Genomic DNA, 18,164 nt, shown 5'->3' with positions numbered 1-18,164 from the left:
ACTGTTTCACTGTTTCTCTCCTGCACTGTTTCACCGTTTCCCTCCTGCACTGTTTCACCGTTTCACTCCTGCACTGTTTCACCGTTTCACCCCTGCACTGTTTCACCGTTTCTCTCCTGCACTGTTTCTCTGTTTGTCTCCTGCACTGTTTCTCTGTTTGTCTCCTGCACTGTTTCTCTGTTTGTCTCCTGCACTGTTTCACCGTTTCTCTCTTGCACTGTTTCTCTGTTTCTCTCCTGCACTGTTTCACTGTTTCTCTCCTGCACTGTTTCACCGTTTCTCTCTTGCACTGTTTCACCGTTTCTCTCCTGCACTGTTTCACTCCTGCACTGTTTCACCGTTTCTCTCCTGCACTGTTTCACTCCTGCACTGTTTCACCGTTTCCCTCTTGCACTGTTTCACCGTTTCTCTCCTGCACTGTTTCACTGTTTCACCTCCTGCACTGTTTCACCGTTTCACTCACTCCTGCACTGTTTCACCGTTTCCCTCCTGCACTGTTTCACCGTTTCCCTCCTGCACTGTTTCACCGTTTCCCTCCTGCACTGTTTCACCGTTTCACTCCTGCACTGTTTCACCGTTTCCCTCTTGCACTGTTTCTCTGTTTGTCTCCTGCACTGTTTCACTGTTTCACTCCTGCACTGTTTCACTGTTTCACTCCTGCACTGTTTCACTGTTTCACTCCTGCACTGTTTCACCGTTTCACTCCTGCACTGTTTCACCGTTTCCCTCTTGCACTGTTTCTCTGTTTCTCTCCTGCACTGTTTCACCGTTTCCCTCTTGCACTGTTTCTCTGTTTGTCTCCTGCACTGTTTCACCGTTTCCCACCTGCACTGTTTGTCTCGCACTTTTGGGCTGTGCTTCAGAATAAAATAAATTACTTTATATTTTTGCACACATTTTGAATTTAAGCTAATTCTTTTTTGCTGCCATACTTCAGTGCTCAGTTTGCGGCTCTGGTACAAGGTTAGTGTTCATGAGCTCCTGGTGGTCTACGTCTCTTGTAAGGCTCAGTCAGCAACTACTTGCACTTCTGTGACTGTTCATATTATAAACACAACTCTTCATATATGCAACACTAAAATCCTTTGCATTTGATGATGTCTTTTTTGTATTATATTACCTGTTGGCGTTATTTAGTACATGTATTGATTTGGACCAATCCGAATACATAAAATACTACGTGTTCTAAATAAATGTAAATGAACTATACATCTTCTATATAGAGGATAGTCATTTTATAGTAGTTCTTACATAGAGGCTGGTCAAGAATAAGGAAAATTTCAAATCATGGCAGCGAAAGATTTTCTTCAACAGTGCAAATATAGATTTGCTGAGTGCTGCCGACTTCTTAAGACAGATGATGTTGACCGTGACACGGCTCAGTTTGCATTAACAATGTAAAATATTGAGTTACTATAGCTAATACTAGATTCAATGCCAGATCTTTCAACACTTGATTAAAATGACTTATTAGTTCCAGTGGGGTTACCACTGACATAAAGCGATCTCTAAGGCTCTGACACTGCTGGCTGGTGGTCATCTGGGAGGGTCCGGGTCTATCCATCTTTCACTAGACTTTACCCAATGCCAAGTCCATATACTGCCACCACTTGGGCAGTGTAAGGTGACTTTTAATTGGATAATTCTATTGCACATACTGTTTTCTTTAAATTCACTGGTTCTCATTTTCAGTGATCTGATTGGCCAAATTAGTATGTGTAACCATTAGAATTACAAAACATACTAACATAAAATTAGAATGTGTACTAAATATCTGAAGCGCATACTAAATAACGCTTTTTTGACCATAGGTGTGCTGTCTGTTCACTCACTCTTCTTGCTAAAGAGCTTCTTCCTCTTCACTGGACTCATTTGGAAGGTGGTGATGTCACAATCGCAGTCCCCAGAGTTTCTCCTGTGGAGCTGAGATTTCATGTTGGCCACGCCCATCTTCCCGGCGACCGTCAGGCTGGCCATCCGCTTGCACTTGTGAAGCCTCAGCTTGCCCATAGCATCCTCTATGCATTGCCACTTCTGTTCACAAAGCACAGAAAACAAAAAAAAGCAAACTCCTTGCATTTGTTCATTAAATAGATAAATCATTACCTGCTTGTAAATTGCACTTTAAAACACATGGCTCCAAAGTATATGAAACTAATTCCTCGACTCTCTGTGGATCAATGGGAGCTGAAAGGGTTTCCAACACTACATTTGGACTTGCTTAACGGTCTCTCTAGTGCTTGCACTCCTCATCAGCCAAGTAAATGCTTTTCTTCTTGCTTCGTTTTCCTTTAATACCCAGGAGAGGAGTACACTGGATAGTTTTAATGGGGTGATGTTATGTTTCAAATTTTTTTTTTTACTATCAGCATTTATCGTTTTTTAGCTAACACTCCAGGTTTTATGTTTCACATCGTTTATTGTGAATGGCAGTATAATTACCCCCAGGTCCCTGGAAATGAGAGCAGTTCTGGCAAGCACTGCACTGAAAGGAATGGGGAAAGACATGCAGGAAAGGGTGGACGGGTAGGAAGTTAAAATAATCAGTGAAGCTTTAAGCAGAATAGAAAAAAAAGTTATTAGCTTATTAATCTGTGGTTCTGCACTCATTTTTTTGAGTTAATCCAGGATATTTAAAATACTGTACAACGCTACAGATACTGTACATTTCTGCATCCTGCTACAGGTCACAAGGCCTGATTGTTGTGAGATCATTGGTGTGAGTTTGAAAAGTATTGCATGAAGTGATTAGGCAGTGAGTTTTTATCTGTTGAATGTTGTCTTTTGAGATATCTGCCTATTCCGAATTGATGAATGAAAAACAAGAACAAAAAGATCTTCGACACAAAAGTGGGGCCAGTGATGTTATTGCTAGTGCCAATAAGAGTTAAGAAAATTGATTTCAAAAGCTTGGTCTGTACTCCTGAATGTTGAAGCTGCTGGTCCTTAATGGGAGAAATGGAACTCCATCAGCACATTGCTGCAGCTGGGCATGGGAAGTCATTTCCTCTCAGTACAGACTTCACTGACGAGTCACAATAGCACCCAGACTACAGTTCCTCGCTGGAACCTGAGAATATCCCTCTCTACTGAGATCAGTAATTCTAGACCCAAACTACTCTCCACAGTCAGGGCTCAGCTCGGCTCATAATAACACCTCTCTTATGGAAAAGCAATTTCCTCTAACCCGCTGTAACTGAGACAAATGCCCTGTCGATTTAATATCAAGCCCTGGCCTATGCGGTAGTTATATTTCAGTACAGTTGCCACTCGATTATCTAAAACATGTCATACACTATAAGCATGTCTACTGTACTGTACTTCTCAAATCTAACCTTCACTGATGAATATCTTCTGTTAACCCTCATATGCTTGCATTGGTAAACTGTTATAAAAGCATAGAAAAGTGTACTGAAGCATAGCCTTGCATGGTAAATCAGTGCGGAAAAACAGGTATAAAACATAAGGCTAACCATGGTAAAGCACAATTAATATATACAGTCGTAAAAGCATGATAAACTGCAAAATTAACACGCAATTATCCGTGGTAAACTTTCAAAAGGGTTCACAATGCAAGAAATATTTATATTACAAACTGTCTCCTTATAGTTAAAGGACGCATCATAATGTACCGTCAACTTCACACTAATTAAATTGAAACTGGCAAGACGTTGGCATGTAATGAACTTGTAAGAGAAGGGGGGGATGCTGAAAGAGTGGGAGAGGAGGGAGCAGTCTGTTACCTGCCCCAGCTGCTCGCAGGGCGTCTGGTACTCTGCACGCTGGCACAGGTCCTTCACACGCTGGTACTTGGGGAGGAAATTCTCCTCTTGGCCGGCCACTGTCCCATCATCCCTCTTGTGCAGCAGCTTACTGGAGGAGAAAAAAACAAACCATTTTCATTTGATGTGCATCTATGAAGGGCACTGCGGTGTTACAATCTATTTGATTTCACTGCAGGTCTGAATGGTGTCAAGGAAAAATACATACTGGCCATTTTTAACCATTTAATCTCCGACCATCATGTTGTAGGTCATACAAAATAACCCTCTGCATGTTTCTTCAGAGCATACGGGGTTAATAAACTTAGTTAGGTTTTTTGCATATTCTGCCTGTTTAGATGCAGATGACCCCCAGATCAGACCGGCTCTTCTTTTGAGGGCTTGTGCACCTACCCTCTTTCCACAAGGAATGAGTCTCTCCAGACCTTTCCCTTCTTGTTAAACTGGAACCTGTGAAGAGAGAAAATTCCATCAAAAAAACACCTGGCCCTATAGAACGGAATAGGGTGTCTTAACAGAACTGTGTGGAATCCGGTAAGGGGAATGGTGCTGTGCTATTAGAATGGATTTAGTGTACTGTAACTTGCCTGACCTGTGATTTATTTTCCATTTTATTGGAAAGTTAAGTAGTCATGTCACATTATATACCACCTGACCTCTTGTATCACCCCAGGGGTGCCATTTACTGTCTTTTGCAAAGAGACTGCATTTATTGATCTGCAGCATAATCACATCTCTATGAAACAGATTAAATCAACAATCAATACTAAAAAAAGCAATAGGGGGGCACTTCAAGGAACGGTGACTTACTGGCATTGAAGAAAGCTAATTTATTCCTGATTACACGCAGGCCAACCATGTGATTTTAATCCAATTACAGGCCCCCTTCTCTGGCTATAGAAAGCCTAAACATTCTTCTCCTGGTTTAAAATATCCAGCAGCAGATTTCACACTTGTTTGAGGCATCAGTGGGAAGGTTTTGTTTACTGTTGCTGCATTACCTGACTCTGAGTCACGACCACATAGAAACTCAAGATACTAACAAGAGCCTAAAAGTCTCTGTGATTCACACAGTTGCAACTCGGATCATTTAACCTCTCGTACTGTGATGTTCATGTATTCCGATACTAGAAAATTGTATCATTCACTGTATCATGGAAGTGCACGATATAAATATAAAACTGCCAACATAATTGCAATATATGACTTCAAACTTTCTACCGTGCTGCCTTGATATTTTTCAATCTGGTCTTACACATAAACAATAGCTAAATATTGAAAGCAGTGAATTATTAAAGGGCTCTTATACAGTGAAGTACTGTACATGTGCAATTTACTGTTAACGTGAATTACTGAATCGTGGCACTTCGAGGGAGCACTGCATATTACTTTATTATACTGTAAATGTTTAAATGATATTTTCCATGACAGCATTAGGAACCAGCTACTTTGGTGGGGTGTGTGTGTGTGTGTGTGTCTTACCTGTTTACTGGCCGCTCTGTGTCCAGCAACTTCAGGATCGACTTGCCATCCATGTCTGCTGGAATGTCCAGTCCAGCAATGTCCATGATGGTGGGAGCCAGATCAATGTTCAGTACCATGTGAGGATTTCTGTGTGGCACCAAAGCAACAGAGGGGATTAAATCCTTGCAAAAGTGCTGTAAAAAGAAAAATTCAGAAGAAAGCCGTAGACTTAAAAAAAATAATAATAAAATATATGCAGTCTATCAGAAGTGGATAGACATGGTGTTATAGCCGGTAAGTGCTCTAAAGTAGGAGGTGACACAACAAGGTCATGATGCAACATTATCATTTTAAGGTCACAGGAAGGATCCCCACTGCACTGAGTTAGCTGAGCTTAATAATGTGCTTGCTGTAATGGCTTTCTTCTTGTACATGGGCTCTTGCTGCCTGGTCTTTAATGGATTGTAAGGAAACCTTGTAGCGGAAACGCGCTGCCAAGATATTCAGCACCTCCCTAAACCCAGGATTAAACAGGGCTAGCAAGCAAATGCTTTCCCTGACGGCTGATTTCATCCTTTCTTAAAGGGGGTGCCATTATCATGGCTGTTCTTTAACACCGGAAATATCAACAGGATATAACCGTGTAATCTGATGAAAGGGAAATAAAAGAAAACAGGCTTACGAGATTTCAAGAGATTACTTTGGCTCTTTTCCAAGCCCTCATGCAGAGGGGCAACGCTCCGGACATAAGGCAGAGTCATCCTACGAGGGATAATCTTTCCCAAACACCAAACAGACCCGCTGATTTCTCTAAGGGTCTGTTAAGACTGCCAAAGCACTTTGAATGTAATGTGTAATGAGAAAACTCACAATACAGTCAGCAAAACAGGGCCTTCCAGCATGAAAAGCTCTTGACTACTGTATACCTTTAAAAGTCACATAAAAACAACAGCAAGATTCCAGTAAAGCACCTGGAGCCAAGGGGAGTTTTTTTCTTTGTAATATTAATATTTACATACCTATTCCACTTGGCTTGAACACACTTTCAGAATGCTCAGTCTTGGTTCTAAGTGTATAGTTGCAGGCTACACACCCAGGCTTCCTCTTGTGCTCTGAGAAATCTAAGAACACACGGCAGTGTTCTATAGAATAAGGTATGTGTTATCTGATCTTTTTAAGGACCTTCAAGGGAGGTCACAAAGGGTTGTCATAAACTACGTCAATCTTTAGATAGGTATAAGGGGGGTCCTTTGACTGTTTTTTTTTTTCCTTTTTTCTGCACTGTTTTATATAATGATTAAACCTGTGTGTGATCTACATGCACTGTATCCAACACCAGAAGGATCAACCCAATCAATGTTCCTGCCAAAACATTTCAAGTAAAATAAATCAACCAAGCTCTCACATGTTGCCAGCCTCCACATTGGGTCCTCGTATATAAAAGGGCACTCTGATGTCGAACTCGTAAGGCATCGATTTCCCCTTGACCAGCCCAAACTGCCCAATGTGGTACCCGTGATCCGCTGTGTAAATGACGTAGGTATTGTCCAGTTCACCCGTGTCAACCAGCATGTTATAGATCTTTATAGAAGAAGAAAGAATTAGGATAGCAAACCCATGAATAAGAGACTGTGAAATCCTAGTGGGTCTGAAACACCAGAAGAGACATGACCAATTGCACGCAACATTTTATATTATCTTAAGATAAGCCCCTGATTTTCAGGAGCATCAAGGAAAACATGACTCATTCTGTTCCCACTAGAAAACAGACAGAAAACAGTAATTATAGGCTTCCCTCCTGAATGAAACTACTATTGCATGCATGAGTTCAGGTTCTTTATTAAGTTTGTCTGCATTGTTGATTGGATTAAATGAGCATTCAAGTGTAAATACACAATAAAATCAGGAGGGTAAAAGAGTTTTCTTTTGCCATGTAAAAGCCCTAACAAGCTGAATCTCTATCAGGAGAGCAGAAAATTCACCGTTGAAGACCTGGGTTCAGGTCCCACTTTTATCTGATGTCTAAAGAGTGATTCTATCAGACAGTTATCTGTAATAATAATCTTTATTTTTATGGAGTGCCTTTCATAGTAGACTATCACAAAGTGCATTACAAGATACAAGACTTGTGTGTGAACTATGCGTCAGCTGCAGAGTCACTTACAACAACATCTACCCGAAAGATGGGGCACAAGAAGATTAAGTGATTTGCTCAGGGTTACACAATGAGTCAGTGGCTGAGCTGGGATTTGAACCGGATACCTGCTGGTTACAAGTCCATGTCTTTAACCACTGGACCACACAGCCTCCTATAATGGAGGAATAGAAGCAGGTGCAAAGCAGCAGATCGATCACATTGGCACTGCTGTTGGATTTGAGACGACTGATCTCAGAAACAAGCTGGCTCTATTATTTTACCTTTTCCATGGAGTCATCGACGGACAGCAGTGTCTGCAGGCGCTTCCTCTGCAGCATGTTGGTGAACTCCATGTGGATGGGCTTCATGGGCCCCGTGTACCTCATTATCCAGTGCTTGTCGGGGTTGGGGGCGTAATTGTAGCTCGGCGTGCTGGGAAGGCAATTAAGAAACAGATACAGAAAGGTCATGAGGTGCCAGTGAGAAGGTCAGAATGTGACGAGAAGAAGCTGAGACGACGCTGTTGTGTTTTAAATTAATAATTCTGAAGTTGCTGGTGAATGATCGGCAGGACTGACTAGAAGCAGGCTAGCTGCAGACAGGTCTCTACTTGAGCTTCTGTCCAAAGGTCCAACATTGCACCTCATTAATCCTGCCTTAGAAATCATATTGAAAAAAAAAAAAAAAACACTGCTTCATTTTGGGGGATTGCATTTAAAAACAAATTCCATTTACAAGTATTAATTACAACTGGTGTATTTCTTTTTTTATTGATTGATAAATACATTTTTATTGATTGATTGAACCACTGGAAGCAGGTAGGGTTGTTGGTGTAAGTGCCTTTTAAATGCTCTAACATTATTTGACAGCGATTTTGAGTCCAAATGTAGATATTACCTCAGAAAGTGCCCTAACTTTGTACTTAAGTAGTATCATCACACTCATTACACATACTCATTACTCATACCCGTTACTCGGCACATCTCTATACCCCTGTAGCTGTTTTACTAGTACATTGGCGGAGAGTAAGAGAGTCAGGGCAATATACCGTACGTGAAGAAACCATTTCTTCCTGGGATAGGGTTCATATGCAGAATTGTTATTTTTTAGTACTAGTTTCTGAAAATCCAAACATTTTGATGGCTGCAATCAATAATAAATTACCAGCAAGGGGACTTTTTTTTAATTAGGACAGCTAAAAACAATGCGAGTGTACTGATAGAAACTGTACTGGCCTTCAAGACTTGCTTTACAACTAATATACTGGAACCTTCCTCTCCATAATGCACAACATGGTTTTGTACTGGAGTCTCCTTCACAGAAATGGCAGTGTGGAGTGGAGGGAGGATATACTTGTTATTACTCGATGGCTCCGTGTGAAAGCCCTATTAGCATGACAGGACAGAATCATTTCTGAATATAACAAATGAGACGTCTTTACCTCCCATCCATTTCATGCTCTTTCATTTCAATTGATTCAACCCACACATGCTTGACTAACCCTGAATGATCCTGCTTTTCAGAATAAATGGTGCCGACTACTGCTTAAACCGTCGAGGGTGTGATATTTTGTAAGGTGATAGTTATAAGCCTTCAGTTGAACTTGGCGAAATCAAGAGTTTTACTGCATTCTGCTCAGCTGAACCCCTTTTAAACGCCTTGTCTAAGCAACTCTTTTATTGTCTTCACACAGATAATGTAATTTGTCATTAAGCAAGTCGAAAAGGCTACTTTTCATACAATAATTGCGTTTTCCCGTGACAATCAGTATAAACAAGGAAATAAAGTCAGAGTGAAGTGATGACTAGTTGAGTTTGAATGCTTATTTATCACCTTGGATATTCTCTCTTGAAACTAATTGTCCCGTAAATCACTTGTAAATGAAGCTGACAGGACAATCTTGTTAAAAATGCTGCAACTAACTCGGATGCACTCTCAAGTATAATAGTGCTGATACAGTAGCGAACACAAAATAGCGTCAATTTCAATACACCTGTATTGCAAATACAAACTGTACTTAAAAGGTATTCAACTTAAACTAAGTACACTTTTAATAATCCAGTACAAAATAAAATGTTTAATGACTTCATGTTGCCACCTGACTAACTGATTCTAACTGATTTTTTGGAATCAGTGAAATGTACTGATCATTAGTTTTCACTGCTTAAACCAATTTAACATGCTGAAAACTTTACTCCCATCCCAGGCTGTATTAGGAGATGTGTTGGCAGAGGCCAGGGCTCCTGTGGTTTAATCTTGCTTCCACCCTGCTGCCTCCTCTTTATTACTCCCCATTAAATCCTCTCAAACTAAACAGACTCATGGTAAGCCATTCTTAGTAAATGGAAAAACCTGACTGCCTTGGAAAGCTGTAATTGTCTTTGACCAGAACAATCATATTGTGTAATAACAGAAGGCTGAGTACAAACAGGGTAGAATAGAGAGAGGGAGAGAAAACATCTGCCCTGTTTTATCCTCGTCAGAGTTGGTAGGGCAGGCATTGGTATTTACATGTGCAAGGTATGTATATAGCAGTCGGATGCCCGATAAGAAAACAGTCATTGTGTGTTTCAATTCCCGTATCTCGCTGAAATGCAGCTCAGCGGAATTTGATATTTCAAACTCTGTGTTGACTTCGTATATGTGTATGTATCATATGAAATTAGGGGAAGCAATATTATACATTGCTGTTCTTTCCCCTGAGCTGTATTATACACTGCTATTCTATATTACATACTGCTATTCTATATTACATACTGCTATTCTATATTATACACTGCTATTCTTTATTATACATTGCTGTTCTCTCCCCTGAGCTATATTATACACTGCTATTCTATATTATACACTGCTATTCTATATTATACACTGCTATTCTATATTATACACTGCTATTCTTTATTATACATTGCTGTTCTCTCCCCTGAGCTATATTATACACTGCTATTCTATATTATACACTACTATTCTATATTATACACTGCTATTCTATATTATACACTGCTATTCTTTATTATACACTGCTATTCTTTATTATACAATGCTATTCTTTCCCCTGGGCTATATTATGCACTGCTATTCTTTATTATACACTGCTATTCTATATTATACACTGCTATTCTATATTATACACTGCTATTCTTTATTATACACTGCTATTGTTTATTATACAATGCTATTCTTTCCCCTGGGCTATATTATGCACTGCTATTCTTTATTATACACTGCTATTGTTTCCCTGGGCTGTATTACACATTTTTTTAGAGTGCTACTGACAAGCCCTTTGCGTACTGTATATGCCAAATGCCTTTTCCCAAGAAATGCAAATTGCTTTATATTCAGCAAGTGTTGTGTAATACATTGTTTAATTCATATTGCGCTGATCATGTAGAAGACCTGTGATTATGGGTGAATAGAGGGGGTGGATGATGAAACTGGCACCAGCCATAGGCGTGGTTTGGTGATTGGGGTATAGAGATAACTGTGGATCATTATTATTACATAAGTGAAGATGTTTCAGTGTGATAGTATGCCTTAGCATTGTGTTTAATACCACGCAGTTCTCCGAGGGGTCAAAGCTGAGGTGTGTTCCGCCCCCATACAGAGATTTCAGCTGCGTACCCTCAGCACATTCTCAGACATTTTTACCCTATTATACTCCCAAGGCCTGAAACAAATACAACGCAGGAGTGCCATTAAGTATTCTGTCTACCACAGCGGCTACAGCTGTGCTATAATTGTATGTCTACTCTATAGGATTAAATATTAAATTTGTTCAATTACGACAGAGCTGTTGAATTTAAATTGCTGCTTTTGGCATATACAAGCAATTAACTCCTTAGCCCCTGTATTTGCAAATACAGGGCACTAGAACTGTAAGTTACATTTTAAATTTTGAGTAATGTTGGTGTGGAGCATTTTTTAATTTGATAACATCCCTAGCAATTTCGATGAGATTTACTGGCAGCTTTTAGGAAATAAATACCGGACCGGGACCTCAGTTCTTGATGGATTTTTATGTATCGTTGGTCTTTAGGATAAATCAGGAACTTCTTCCATTTTGGTTGGGAAAGGTGGTCCGACGTCACCCACAGTAGAGCAGTTAGGGCTTTACCACAGTTACAACCTGACAATGACATTGTGGACGGCAATTAACTCTGCCAAGTGACACATGACCAAAGAGAGAGAAATATAAAGAAAGAAAAATTGCTTATCTGCAATTTACTTGTTTAGCATTTTTGTCATAGCAGTTCACACGGGTGCTGTGTGCTTAAAAAGGCAGCACGACTACAATATAGAGTTGTTCTTCTGAAGCACTTTCTACAATTCTTAAAGGCACTGGCTAAATTGATTTACCCTATTCTATGGGAGATAGAAACATGAAAATTAATAGCTGAAATTTTACAGTATGCAATAAGCTCTTTGAAAAACACTCAGCTGGAATTAAGTTTAATATCCCAGGTCATGAAACTGAAATATGACTTGATGTTATACCCATTCTGCAAGGTATCCAATACACTTTTTCTCTTTTCATTGTAGCTGATTGCTTCATCCCAGTTTTTAACCCATGCTACACTTCCCTCCCTCTTAATCTTCTGGAATCATGCAAGTGAAAATCAAGCAGTTTTAGCAGAAATTAGCAGCACATTTTAGCAGAGGTTTTTATAGCCACAGCTGATAGCTTGAGAAAGCTCACACTGATGGAATCCATTCAATCAGCTGCTGATCTTAAACACAGTAGGTGTTGCTGCCTGAGAACTCACATGTGCTGGGAGGCGTTGGGGAAGGCGTTGGCATACTGTGGGGCAGAGTCCTCCGGCCCATGGGGGGCAGCGTGGCTAATCAACATCATGATGGGCCGGTGGGGATACATCTTCTTCGACATACGGAAGTAGTTGATACTGTCATTGGTGATGAGGTCAGTCAGATAGTCCTGAATGATAGGAAAAACAAGCAGAAAGGCAGTTCAATGATACGTTAAGGAAAGTTGGATCTAAGGAAAGCAATTCATTGAATGCAGCTGTTTAATTTAGTTTCAAACATACCGTATTCCTCCGAATTTAAGACTTTGTTAAACAATTTTTTCTTCCAAATTAAATTTCTTAAATTTGAGTACAGTACAGTGATGCGTGTATTAAAATCACCAACAAAAGATGTGACTGCCCGAGTACACAAACAGCAACGTGACTGACTGGCAGCTGAAGGGTTCCCTCGTAGTTATCTTGCAGAGTGGGCGCTCTCCTCCTCGAAGTAAAGAAAGCAAGCCTTCGCTCAGCACCCGTCTGTGTAGCTGTGGCCGTGGTGCAGTAGCGTCGAACTGGCGCTGCTGCGTTAAGCAGCTGTAGGCTCCCCGGCCATGACCCCCAGCCAATCAGGACATCCTGATCAGCTCAGCTCTGGGCATGCCTTCATGTTTACCACTACAGCAGCGTTTCATTATGAGGCTCAGTTCTAATCAGACCCCCGTATTTTTCTACTTCCCAAGCAATACCACAGTTCACAAAAAGGGGGAAAAACAGGTGTGAGTAATCATAACTGAAAATGAGAAGCAGTGCATAACTGTAATGCTCTGTGTCCATACGTTGTTTCCTTATGAGCAAATGCATCTTTGTAAATGCATCTTCAATTGATTTTTTCCTCAAGTTGAGGGATGAGAAATTTGGGCTGAGTGTTAAATTCGAGGGCGTCTTTAATTCGAAGGAATACGGTGCTTTCTTTTCCAATCACAACGTATGAACAGAATGCTCCACAAACGTTCACTGAGGTCCGTGGTTAAACCACGAGGATAGTCGTAAACGTCAGTTCTCATTCATGGAACAAATACAGAACTCCACAAGCCTTTATTTATTTCTTAAACAATAGCACAATAGTACCAATAATATTAAACAATTTCTATTAAAAGAAATAGTGTTACACAACAAAAAACATTATAAGAAACTGTAAAATTATCCCAATAACATGTTAATATGAATGGATCTGAAGCCTAGTTAAAAATGATTCCACTCAGATATTTTATATCTAATAATACAGCAGTGTAGATATACTTTGCAAAAATACAGTAAATTGCTGCTACTTCAGGAGTGAATTATTTTGCATAATCCACTCAATAGGGTTGTCTATTTTTTGAAAGTGGCTCATTAACAAAGGTACGTGTCTTAATTGCGTGATTATGGAACTGCAGGTTCAAAATCACAGCATAACTGTTAATGATCTTTGCCAGGATAAAAATGCTGAACTTCAAATGTTTTTATGCAATTGAAATTGCAGATAACCTAATTACACGTTGTCGTATGGGATGGCAACAACCATGGCAACATCTTTGAATCTGACAAAAACGTGATTTGTGTGCTTCACAGAGAGCACGCAGCTTCTAAGAAATGACACAAATCTTCTCAACAATAATTCCTGCGAGGGGTGGAAATCAACTGTTCTGTGACCGCTTTGGAAACATTTAACAAGCTCTATTTTTGCTCTGGAGGTTCTTTTCTTCATTGGAGGAATGACTTCTTCTCGCCAGGTCTTGCCACAGTAGGATGATAACACAGAAACCAAATCGATCCCAGGTGCTGAGAATTTTTTGTCCTGGGATGAAAACCCAAGTGCAGGTCCTGGAACACTGAGAGGCACAAATCACTTTGCAGGGACCCCCCCACCCCTGGACACTAAACTCTGTGTCCTGGATACTTGGCCTGGTACAGACACAGCTGTGAGTATGACCCTTGTCAAACGAGACCACTGCTCCAATGCTGCTTTAGAAGGCTATATTTGTAGTGTAGATCATGGAGTTATTTTAATGCCTGCTTTAAAACACTGGCAACTGTGATTGCTACTGGCCTTGGTAAACCAAAGCACTGTAAGTAAACTAATAGGGTCTATTCTCATGATCTAAAGGCTGGTGGATGTAAATATTGCTTCTCTTTATTTGAATCCACCACTGGGGCTTACCCCCTGCAGCAATGTGATGACCCACATATTAACTTCATTAAACACTAAATACAAATATCGTTAGTGCAGGTTTACAAGTTTTATATTGCTAAAGTGGCATGCATGCATGCATATATATATATATATATATATATATATATATATATATATATATATATATATGCTGTAGCTACTTATTAAAAGTGAGTTTCCAGTTTATCAATTACTTCTCTTCTTCATTAAGTATTTCTAAAGATTGATGAGTAACCTGTTGGATCGTGATTCTCATTGGATATAGGGGACCTAAAAGCAAGTACCTTAGGATATTCATTTCCATGCTTCTCTTTCACGCCGTTTCTGCAGACGGTGTAGTTGTAAAATCGGGAGTTTTTCACTAAGCCCACCCACTCCTTCCAACCGGGAGGGACATAGGAGCCGTTGTATTCGTTCAGGTACTTCCCGAAGAAGGCTGAGACAAGAGACAGAAAAAGAAAATAAACACCTCATTTAGATTGCACTTTCCCATTGCAGAGGTTTCTGTACTGGGGTAAATTAGGTGATAAAACAAGTGAACATTTATTGCCTATTGTACTGTCTTCACTTGAATGGAAAACTGCAGCTGTTCTTTAAATCACAGTAGCAGAAACAATAACCAGGCACCTGTCTTCTTCTTCCATACAGTTTAAATGACAATGATACTAACGCAAATGACTAGTAGGGAAATTGATTTTAAATAGCCGGTCGAATTATTCACTAAATAAAAGTCTTTTTGGTTCTGTGGTCCATTGAAACCCAGTTTTCAAAAACTGATTTGTGTTTTCTTTCAATAAGAACAGACTGCCTTCTTAACTGCCTTTTCTCATTTCGGTAAACTCACAGATAAAGCCTTTCCTAGCAAACACAAACGAGGCTCATATACAACGTTTAAAATGTCAAAGCACAGACGGGAAAAAGCACCATTCCTTTTGAAATTCCTTGCCGGAAATTTGCTATAAAATACCACGATGCTGTAGTGTGAAGTTTAATCTAGCTTCTTTTTATTTCTGTTGACACAGTAACTTTAGAAATGTCAGGAGCTAAGGAAGCATCAATCAGCACCCATCTGAGAATTACTGGGGCATGTTAGATTTTTTATATTATTATTATTTAAGCAAAGGAGGTTAAACTGTACTGTAAATAAGTAGAAGGGAACCAGCAATGTGCCACTCTTGGAACCACATCGTCCATTTGGAACAATCCTGCGTTCAATCCCTGCATTCAATGGCAGAGCGCTCTCTCATGGCACCCATAACCTGTTAGCAGTTATCAAACGGTCTGTTAGGAGCGAACAGTTTCACAATAGCAGCAAGACCTTGCTGTGTATTAAAACAGTTGCTTTAAGCAAGTTTTACAAAATGGGTTTTATAATTGTTTTCTAAAATGTAATTACTGTATTTTTGTAATAACTGACACTTGTTTTGGTTTGGCATCTTGATGCGTGGGTCAGATTTGTCAAGTTATAAATAGTGCATGCTTCCTTTTCTAATTCAATCGTCATGATCACCATAATCGGTTTTAAAAAGCTAAAATGACAACAAAAATAAATACATTTGCAGCTACCGCACTGATAATGCATGTCTAATTGTATTAACTGTGGCTTTGGTTGCAGGTGTTAGTTGGGTTATAAATGTTGTGGGTAAAGGCACACAAATGGTTCTACAACCCTGGTCTTTCAAACTAAAAGAAGTACTGATCCATCTGCCATGTTCCACTACTTTATTATTATTATTATTATTATTATTATTATTATTATTATTATTATTATACTACTGGCAACTGAATTTCCATAAAAGACACTTCATTCTTTTTGGTTTGCATAGTGAGTAAAATATATATATTACTAGAATTGTGTGGTTTTTTTTTTACACAGTAGTTGTTTTTATCTGATTATACCATTTCAGTCTCTTTTTACAGGGAATATCTCAAATACAGTACTGTGCTCCCTCATTATAAGGTGGTCCTTTATACCACAGACCAGGTTATAAGGCGGTATAGTCATGGCTTCATAGGTCAAGCTGGAATACAAATTGCACGGTTTCTTAACCTATGGCTCCAGATTACTGCATTATAAAGAGGGATCATTGTATCTGCACATTTTTAATCTGCTTAAAGGAATGCTAACCAAGGTTTTATAATGGTGCAGCCCCCTTCCAAGCCATCAGCAACATGTGCATGTGTATAAAACCATGTCATCGGTCCAGAATCAAGCAACAACAATACATGTCTAGACTCTGCAGAATCTCAGCTCAGTGGAGACAATGCATTGGTTCCAGATGCAAACAGAACCTAACTGATGCAGAAGTGCCAAATCAATAAGGCAACTAAGAATATACTTACATCAATCGTTTAGCTTTCAATTTCATTCTGACAGATTTTATTTTAAGAGGATTAATATGAAACTCAGTGCCCTTTCATAATCAACTTATAACAGTGAATAAATTAATGCTCTTAATCTGACTGTATAATTTCTACAGGAAAGATCTATTTATTGGATTGTTTTATTGCAGTTTACTCAACCACTAATCGAGTGTCTGAAGTTATTACAGCAGAACTCTGTACCCTATACGTCACTTCCCCTTTCCCATATAAAATACATGCAGAAAATCTGGATGCAGCAATAAAAAAATAAAAACTGCTTGAAAACATAAAGGCCAGTCCCGACCGGTGGAGCAGAGTTGCTCCTGCAGAGAGCTGTACCTGTGCGGTAGCCAGTGCTGTTGAGGTGCACTGCGAACGTGCGCGGCTCGTGCTGGGCCTGCCAGGAGGGCGAGGAGCAGTTCTCGTTATTGGTGTAGGTGTTGTGGTTGTGCACATACTTCCCAGTCAGCATGGAGGAGCGGGAGGGGCAGCACATGGGCGTGGTGACGAAGGCATTGGAGAAGAAGGTGCCACCCCTCTCCATGATGCGTCGCGTCTTGTTCATGGCTTGCAGGGAGCCTCCAAAAATACAGAAAACAACAATTATTTATTTTTGTCTATTACATATAAATGTATATGACCTTTTAAGGCTTCTAATAGAAGTAACAGAAAGAGGTTTTGTATGTGTGGCTGTGTCATAAAGCACCCCAGCGCAATCAAAATGAAACAGTTTTAATAACAGAGAAGCAATCAATATCTGAAACCACACAATGTGTGCTTTATATTGATTCAGGAAATGTTATTTTCTTTTCGACGGTAACCAATGAGCAGAACACAGCCTGTGCCAAAGTCTGGGAAACATGTTTTTCGAATCCAAAACGGATACAAGAGATACAAAACACACCACTTGCACAGCCAGTCCACAGCGTGTCTGTCCAAGAGCTGAAGAGAGTCCAAGTTTATTAAAGGGTTTGTTTCCAAAAAATTATTAAATATTCCTTGCCAGACATTACATATTATACAGAAAACTGTAACTGTTTTGGGTAACACTTTACACTGTGTCTCTAACTTCTGTGTATTTACATAGCACTTAGCAAATACACATGCACTTACACACAATTGCAATGCTATCATGCAAAAAGATGTACACATTAATGTGCTTAATGTGAAAATATTTTTGCACAATATAACCCTAACCCTTTTCTGATACAATTGAGTACTTACATATATCGTGCAAAAATATTTACACATTAATACAGTGTAACTGTGCATAATACTACTCAACTGCTGTGATTTTAAACAGAATCCTTATTCAGATGCATTGATTTTTTTTTTCAAACTTTATTTTCAATTAGATTCAGATGAAGCAGATTTTTCCTGCCACAGTGTTTGTAGGTTCACTTCCTGCATTTCAGACAATAGGACCCCCTCTGCACCTTGCACTCCCTTTTTTTGCTGCA

At 39.6% G+C, this 18,164-nt stretch overlaps 1 protein-coding gene across 5 annotated transcripts in view; it reads right to left on the bottom strand.

Annotated features, from left to right (window-relative positions):
* The window catches only part of LOC121319347 (extracellular sulfatase Sulf-2-like), a 102,052-nt gene that overhangs the window by 12,298 nt on the left and 71,590 nt on the right, over positions 1–18,164 (bottom strand). For all 5 annotated transcript variants that reach the window (XM_041256690.1, XM_041256693.1, XM_041256695.1 and 2 more), the window contains 9 exons: positions 17,044–17,283; positions 14,625–14,776; positions 12,147–12,316; positions 7,665–7,815; positions 6,652–6,827; positions 5,265–5,393; positions 4,176–4,232; positions 3,744–3,873; positions 1,833–2,034 (listed from right to left, as the gene is read on the bottom strand). In XM_041256690.1, coding sequence (XP_041112624.1) covers positions 1,833–2,034; positions 3,744–3,873; positions 4,176–4,232; positions 5,265–5,393; positions 6,652–6,827; positions 7,665–7,815; positions 12,147–12,316; positions 14,625–14,776; positions 17,044–17,283 — 1,407 coding nt within the window. The remainder of the gene's footprint in view (positions 1–1,832; positions 2,035–3,743; positions 3,874–4,175; positions 4,233–5,264; positions 5,394–6,651; positions 6,828–7,664; positions 7,816–12,146; positions 12,317–14,624; positions 14,777–17,043; positions 17,284–18,164) is intronic.

This window comes from Polyodon spathula, chromosome 8, assembly GCF_017654505.1.
Source record: "Polyodon spathula isolate WHYD16114869_AA chromosome 8, ASM1765450v1, whole genome shotgun sequence".
Classification (NCBI taxonomy): domain Eukaryota; kingdom Metazoa; phylum Chordata; class Actinopteri; order Acipenseriformes; family Polyodontidae; genus Polyodon; species Polyodon spathula.
This window is presented reverse-complemented; position numbering and strand designations above follow the sequence as displayed.